The sequence below is a fragment of the Morone saxatilis genome, unplaced genomic scaffold (assembly GCF_004916995.1).
Source record: "Morone saxatilis isolate NCDOM2014 unplaced genomic scaffold, NCSU_SB_2.0 Contig18, whole genome shotgun sequence".
Lineage (NCBI taxonomy): Eukaryota > Metazoa > Chordata > Actinopteri > Moronidae > Morone > Morone saxatilis.
In genome coordinates this window covers 6,687,701-6,695,762 of record NW_023339740.1, presented here as the reverse complement: position 1 = coordinate 6,695,762, position 8,062 = coordinate 6,687,701, and the positions used below count along the sequence as shown (strand labels likewise).

Genomic DNA, 8,062 nt, shown 5'->3' with positions numbered 1-8,062 from the left:
TCCCTCCCTTCCTCCCTCCCTCCCCTCCTCACCCATTGCTTCTTCAGCATATACTGTCTCATAATCAATGCTTGGAGATTTGAGTGTGAGCAACAGCAAGCTGGAAAAAACATGAATAAACAACTGATAGCAGTGCTTTAAATTTTTGTCCCCAAATATATGAATTTCATTCAATCAACTACATAACTTCAAACCAAACACACTGGTAACAACACAGCCATAAACCACCTTTCAAAACAGAAACACACCCAGGCCAAAATGTCAAGGCCAACTACATCGTCTACACAGGTCCGAGGAGGTCAACTGGTGGATATTTTAAAGAAAGACTCCAAACTAAATGGGCTGTGTGTGTGTCGGTGTAATGCAGATTTAAGTGTGTCTACACCAATCCTCGCACCATAGTGGAATGAAGGGATTAGACGAATTACCAAGCACCATTCACAAAACACTGAGGGGGGGATTTGCTGTTTCAGTCAATGCAGACTGCTCCTGAACCCTGGTCAAGCAACATTATGTGCGCCATTATATCCAGGCCATAGTTCCCCTGGTTATATTTGAAACAGAGCCTTTGTCACCCACTAATAATAACACATATCACATATTCCACCTGGAATATAACTGTTCAAGAATAAAATAACAATATTGATAAACTGGCAGAAATAGATACATCATTTACTAAATTTAATATTTTTATATGGCTCATGCATACAGAATCACCAACACCAAAATAAATAAACAGAATTCAATCTAACCTGGTCGACTTCAAACAGGTTTTCAAGCCTCTCTGGATGAGATCAGGTTTCTATGCAGAGCCTTTTCAGAGGAAGTCCATCCCTTCTCCCTTCCTTCTCTCTTACATACAAATACTCAGTGTGCTTGGAGCAGAGGGACAGAAAGGGGAAGCTCTCTAAAATGGCTGACACTCGGCAGCAGAGAACAACACTGGGAGGCAGTGCACACCATTAGGATCAGGCAATTCCTCCAACCCTGTGATAAATAAGCTGCTACTGCATTTTTAGTCTGTAGATAATTGGTATTTTAGAACGCTGGTGAGCAGCTTACAGGATTAGGCCTGTAAGCAGCATGTTTTTTTGATTCACCAAGTAAAAAAAAAGGGCATATTGGTGAGGTGAACTGGGTTTTGGGTGAAGTGTAGAAAAATTAGACAACTAGGCAATTTACAGTCTGCTCTCCATGGCAATGTTAGCCTGGCAAACAATTAACAACAGTGCCATACTGCCTTGCTCCCATGCCAGTTTGAGGCCTAAATTAAACTTGCTGTGCTGTCAGTTTACCATCTGTTAATTCCTCTGGGGACTCCCCTCTGCATTGCTCTCTGTCTCTCCCATCCTGCCTGGATCCCTCACCAGGCCTGCCATCTTGACAGCATAGGCCAGGGGCAGCCACAAAAACTCAATCCTCGTTTGATCTTGACAAAAGGAAGCAGGTTTTTTCAGTCAGTATACTATGAATATACAATGGCCTTACACTTGACCCGTGGCCCCCTGCTGTATGTGTCCAGACAGCCACCCAGTTAGCAGAGGAAGTCTCTTGTACTGTACCATACCATGCTATGCTCTCCTCTCAAGCTCCACTCCTGTGCTGTGGGGTGACAAATACTCTTCCCCCTCCCCCAGTCTGTCAGACAAACCTGTATTATTACTCAGGCACAGATCACACGCAGTGGGTGGTGCCTTATCAACAGAGTAGTATATGTGAAAGAATGAAAATAAGGCTTACCTCTGTGGATGCATGGCTAAAAACTCTGTGTGATATGTCAATGCTTATTAAAACATGGAGGACAGCCCTGTCAGCCCTCACCCTGCTCAGAGCACAGCCACGGCTCTCCAAGCTGTCCGACTCACTGCTCTGATATAAGGCACACTGAGACTGGCCGCGCACGCTGGCAAAATGTAAGGCCGCTGCTGATTGGCTAGTGCATTTCCTGGCTGCTTGTCTTTTGTTTAGCACAGGCAAGCTGAAACGCAGTACTCAGAGCGAGAGAAGCTAGGCCCAGATAGAAAATAATCAACCACTGCCCACCTATCAGCTAGAAAAAAGACTGCATACAGCTGTTGTTGTTTCATAACCTTGCTATAAAGTAGGCCTTTGATGTAGCTGTGAGGGAGAGTCAGCAGATCTGAGCCTAAAGAACAGGCCTGGGCTGTATTCTTAAGGAGGAATTTGTTTCACTAGTTCCCACCCTTAAGATAAACCAACCATCATGGGAAAGATAAAAAACTGCTATGTAAATAAAAGCAATAAGTAAACAGGCTCTACATGAAATGTACTGTTTCTTTGAGCTATAAAGGTTCAACAACAATGTTGAAAATGCAGACTAAATTACAGTGACGTGCCAGGGCTGTATGATTTGCCTGAGACTGGCCTTTGAACTGGTGTGATTACATGTTAACAGTGTGGTTCCAGACAGGCCGAGATTATACTGTTAACGAAACAATGACTTTCAGTTTCTGTCTCAGTCAATCCTCCATGGAGCATGATTCAACATCACATTCTTTCAGTGATTTACAAGAAAATGTATGGTACTTCACGGTATTGTAAGCACAGTTCTCGTGCATTTATCACAATTTTGTCAGTTTAGCAGCTTCCTGTTTTCTTTATGTGGTTAGAGCTTATATTCACAGTATTAAAAAACATGTTAGGACAGCTTAGGCTATATTTCTCATAAGCCGAGGTTCCTCCTCACTTTTTATTTTCCATAATTTTAAAAAAGAATGCTCATTTTGACAAGAGGTATTGTCACTTTTGTCATACACTTATGCACATACATGCAATGTGCAACCACACTGCATGAACCAGAGTTATGAGCATAATGTCTGATGGAGTGAAAGATTCAAACTTTATAACTTTGTTATGCATGCAATATCAAATGTAAATATTTATGACTGACTGAAAACTAGGGATGTGAATTAACATCTATTGGCAACTGCTTGGGTAACTACTGGTCTCCAGAAGATAGTCATCTTGCATGTATAGAGAGGGTGTATGCACTGATAGGCTCAGTGCTCACTGTCAACACTAAAATGGAATTCTATTTAATTTCATCCATTCATTCAGTTCATTGTTTGTTATAGCTGCTGGCGATAATGCTTTACTATACTTGACGAGAAGCACCTGCCTGCACTGTTCAGTTTACTGTTACTCTCCTACATGAAGAAAAACAGCAGCAACCTCTTGTGGGAAAAATTTAAAACAGCACGGTACACACTAGACCAGAGATTCTCAAATGTACTTAAACGTTAAGTGTGTAACATTTGGAAATGCAATACAATTTGTACACGTGTTTTCTTCAGTGTATAATCACCTGAAAATGAGATGGTCATGTTTTTGTTACGTCAGAATGAGCGCTTTATATCTAGAGACATTACAGGTCGCCTTCCGTGGAGTCCGCCATATTGAACCGCCATGTTTCCACAGTAGCCCAGAAGGGACAAACCAAGCACTGGCTCTAAATAAGGCTGTTTGTTTCTTCACACGTTTCACAGCCACTGTAGTTTCTATTTCGTGCTTGGAAGGGCAGGGTGAAGTGAGGGAGTTGCAATCAGCAACTAAGCTCCTAGGTGCCACTAAATCATACACACTGGTCCTTTAATGTCAAGAACCACCACATAAATATGAGGTTATCCAAGAAGCCCGTTTGACAACCTTTATCCAAAGAGGCCAACATATTTATTGCCATAATAAAGCCAGGAATGCAAAGGAGAATATAACCTACTGCAGCCTGGATAATAAATGGATGAGGCCTACAGCAAGGTAGTCATAATGTAATTCACTCACTGGACAACAACCGTTTGAGCCACATGTTAAATATGAAATATTATCCAAACAAACAAATCCTCATTTAGCTCACGGTCAGATTAACCTGCAAGGAGGCCGAGGGGCAAGAACTAATTTTAGGACCTGAATAACACCCCAGTCCTCCCACTATCTGTGGGCTATGTGCTTGTCACGTTCAAGTGCCCACAGCAGGCTACAAAGCACACCGTAATCATATTTGCCATATAAGTAATCCTATGCTAGAATACGAGCTAATACTACCTTGTTTTTATTTAGAAATATGCCCCATGTAAGCACAAAGTCAACAATACATAATAAATGTCTTAAAACTGTATTTTATGACAGGATCCCTCTACAATATAGGGCCTTACAGTTTTACACAGTGAAACGTGTGGTCAGACAGTTCCTGTCTTTATCCAGAACTGCTTTTAGACATCACTGCCAGGGTCAGGCCTTTATAGGTCAGGCCAGGAAGAGAGGCTTACACATGGAAACCTGACAGACAAATACATAAGATGCATTGATGTTAAGGCATAGAGTCAAAAGGAAAACAAAGAATTATAAACTTTGAATCATTTGTTAAGGCCCTTAAGGGGTCTTAAATAGCAAGTAGGTTAGTACATGTGTTTACATGCAACAACTGGGAAATGTATGGCATTTCCTAAATAAGGTTATTTTTTGTCATTTGAAAGCTTTCACATGTGTCTCTGTCGACAGTGAAGGCTGATATTTGCATAATTCAGTCTGTTGGCGAGTTAGCTTAAATTTAAGTCATGCTAACTAAATAAATAGGCATGAGTTTGAGTTTCTGCCCAAGACGACACGCTGCTGAACGGGGACAACTCCCGCTGTCACACCGTGGAAACACTTCGCCGGTCCATTTACCAGATGTTTCGACAATAAAACATTATTACTCTGGAGACACCCCACATAAAAACGCAGCTATGTGTTATATAAATCACTATATATTCGGTCACCTTTGTCAGTCCCCACTGTACCGTTTGGTGTCCAGACTGCAGACGATGATCAGTGAACTTTACAAGTGGCCGACTGGTAACGAGCCCTGCAGTCCCCAAGATGGCGCCCTAGTTAGACTTTAGTGCTCAGGCAGTCCTTGAGCAGCCTTCAACTGTTCCCTGGATACATAATACATGTAAATATTGTTTTTATGAGGCTTTTTATCATTGTTTTTTCTTAGTGCACACGCTGTAGACTGCTTCCGGTCACTTGCTGTGCTGTACACAGTATCACAGTGTTATTATCTGAACTGCCCTGCAGACAGTTGTGTGAAGCAAAGTGTTTCTTTATCCATTGCCTGAGACTTTTTGTGATCAGTCACAGGGGACCACTTATACAGAAGTCTTTCTGTATATACAGAAGTCTTTCTATATAAGTAATAATTAGACGTGGGCCTATGGTTTACTTACTTGTGGTTTCTGAGGTTCTCCAAAGGTTAGAAACACATTATCGTCATGTAACCATTTAGGGCATTTTAAAAGAGTAACGTGTCTTTTATTATTTTCCACAAACTATATATTATATGCTTATGGATCAGAGTCAGATTGGTTACTGAAAAGAAAAAAATGCCAAAGAAACCCTTACACAAATTACACTGTTACACCAGCAACTGATAAGCCAATCAATGTTTTTCTGAACTTTAAACTTGTAAAAAAGACTTGTAAACAAAATATCATATAATATCATGTAATGTACACAGCGCCACTGGTTAAATACACATTTGATATTATAAGTGGAGATGGTTTTTGTGCTTTATTGCATGTGTGTGGAGGTTGAGAAGTTGGGGGATGGGAATGGGCTTGGAGCAAAGAAAGGCATGCTGTTAGCTGTTTGCAGGTAAACCAATCTGAATACATTAATGATTATGGGGCTATCTCCTGTCCTTTCAAACTGTTATCTCCTGTCCTTTCAAAGTAGAGAGGCCAAGCAGGGAGGGGGGATGGGATAAAGTGTCTCACACTCACTGAGGGGGGAGGTCAGTTTGCCATGTTTTGTGGGGGAAGGGGCACAAACAGAGGGCCACTGGGCCCCTCTTTGGGTCTCCGTGGAATGTAATTGAGGCTCTGTCACTCAGGCAGACATACAAACAGACCAAAAACACACACAACAAAAATGGCTTTTACTTTTGGTGATTTCATCATGTCATGAACCATTAAAAATCCTCTAGTATAGCAAAAATGCTGCATAGATCTGAACTGAGCTATGTGTAACCATGTTTTGCATCAATATTGTGAATAATTGTAAGAATCCATATGTACTAGATGTTTAACACTTCAGGGAGTCTCTAGTATCTATCTCAGTCTATGTCTTGACAAGCTAAGCTAAGTCGGAGTAAATTTTGTGAATTGGTAGAATAACAACACAGTGCTGTGACAGTGGTATTGAACTTCACTGCCTTCTCAGCAGCCAAACAGACAAGGATCTATCCTGCACACACTCACCTTAATTTTTACTTCCTCAAAGTTTTGATGCTGATGGCAGAGAGAATTATGTTCAGACAGGAAAGAGAAAGTATAAGCTAATTACCCAGGTCTGAACGCTTCCTCTTCTCTTCTTTACCGTCTTCACCCATATCCCTCCATGTTTGACCCTTACCTCTCTTCTTCCACGGTAGTAAAAATTCAACACTAGTGTGCCTGAGTGGTCGCTCCACACTCACTCCAATTGACAGGCCTATGACTGACACTGGAGCCAGAATCTGTGAGGTATCAGGCTGCACATCTATCCGTGTATGTGAGCGGGCGGCCACTTTATAGTGCAAGGTACTAGAAAGCCAAATCTGATGCAGTGGATGGATTGTTGTGTTGAGCAATATAGAGACCATAGAGCATGAGTGTGAACTGATAATTGGCAATTATATGTATTCCTTCTTAATACAGGCTACATTACATATCATACTCGATCCCTAAAGTCCAATAGAAACCATGTTTGAAAAAAGGACCACCTTTCTACACTATGCTTCATTATAAGTCAGTCCTTATACAATACATGTTTCTTTTAAATAAATTCCAAATGTTGAATATTTAAAAAATAACCTCCAGTTATTTAGATTTTGTGAAAATATTCATTTGGAATTTGGTGTACAGTGAATACATAGAAATATAATTCTCTATGGGTATGATAAGTCATTTGCATAAAGCTGCTTTTCTGCCAGCCTATAAATACATTTTTAAATCTCTCCCCTAATAATATCAGTGACTGCTGCTCACATCACCTATGGGTAGTGGTGTCCGTGTAGTTCGCTTGCAGAACGTGTCAACCAGTTTAATGCGGCTCGACAGGGAAAGCGACTCCATTACCCAGAAGCCCCGTCGCTCTGCTACAAGCTGGCTCCCTCCGCTCTGGGAGTGTTTCGCATTTAAACAAACACGGTCCTGCCGAAGATGGCGGAGAGTTTGTAGAGGCGTAAAAGAAACTGCTCCACTCAATGAAAGCATCGAAGCCGGTGAGTTTTCCTCGGTTGGTTCATGTTTCCGTTAAAGCCAAGTTTTAAACTAACGCTCGTGTGTGTTTGAAAGCGCACATTTGTCACAGAGGCACTTGGTGTTGGTCCGCTTCCGAGCAGGCTGTGGTTTGGTTTTTAAGCTACCGTGATACAATGAGCCACCTTACCGCTGTCTATTTGTTATGGAATGTTTGTTATGATAGTATTGGCTCGGAAACTATAAATAATGTGATAATTTACGACAAGCCTGGTTTGCTATTGTGCCGTTATTATCGGTGTTTGTTGGTGTTTCCATTATCCGCTAGCTACAAAGTTTACGAGATACAGGCTCTCTGATTCGCTGGGTTGCAATAGGCTAGCTGTTAATACTGCATATGAGTGAACTCGTTTGTGTTTCAAAATGTTAATGTTAACTATGCAGCACCACTAGGCTGTGTTCATTGTCCACAACACAGCCGGATAGCTTTGGACTCTCTGTTTTCTTTGTAGACTGTGTGACTTGCTGTGCAGGAATTGTCCACAGCTAACGTGAGTTACACCGCAGTAGTTGTCTGTGGCAGCACAGTGAAGATAAAATTATCTATTGCTCCTTTGTTACGGTTGTGTAGCCTCCACCATGAGTGTAAACTCATTTTAAACACGGTGTAATGGACCTACATTTTGTTTGTGGAATAGTTTTTTTTGACAGAGAAAATGCAACACCATCTAACAAACAACAACAAACTAATGTAACTGACTTTAAGTCATATGTTATTAGAGAAACACATATTGCTTATTACTTTTATTTTCTTGGTGGTTGTT

At 41.2% G+C, this 8,062-nt stretch overlaps 2 protein-coding genes across 13 annotated transcripts in view; one reads left to right on the top strand and one right to left on the bottom strand.

Moving 5' to 3' along the window:
• zmynd8 (zinc finger, MYND-type containing 8) overlaps nucleotides 1-1,859 on the bottom strand; it is a 14,707-nt gene extending 12,848 nt beyond the window's left edge. For 3 of the 5 annotated variants that reach the window (XM_035662545.1, XM_035662547.1, XM_035662548.1), the window contains exon 1: nucleotides 1,741-1,859. In XM_035662545.1, the coding sequence (XP_035518438.1) occupies nucleotides 1,741-1,754 (14 nt within the window). In that variant the 5' untranslated portion in view covers nucleotides 1,755-1,859. Of the gene's footprint in view, nucleotides 1-752; nucleotides 1,013-1,740 lie in introns of those variants that run through there. The other 2 variants (XM_035662542.1, XM_035662544.1) reach the window with 2 other exon arrangements.
• Nucleotides 1,860-7,135: 5,276 nt separating this feature from the next.
• ncoa3 (nuclear receptor coactivator 3) overlaps nucleotides 7,136-8,062 on the top strand; it is a 31,764-nt gene continuing 30,837 nt past the window's right edge. For 7 of the 8 annotated variants that reach the window (XM_035662541.1, XM_035662540.1, XM_035662532.1 and 4 more), the window contains exon 1: nucleotides 7,136-7,261. The gene's annotated coding sequence lies outside the window, so the exon portion shown is untranslated. The remainder of the gene's footprint in view (nucleotides 7,262-8,062) is intronic. The other variant, XM_035662539.1, reaches the window with a different exon arrangement.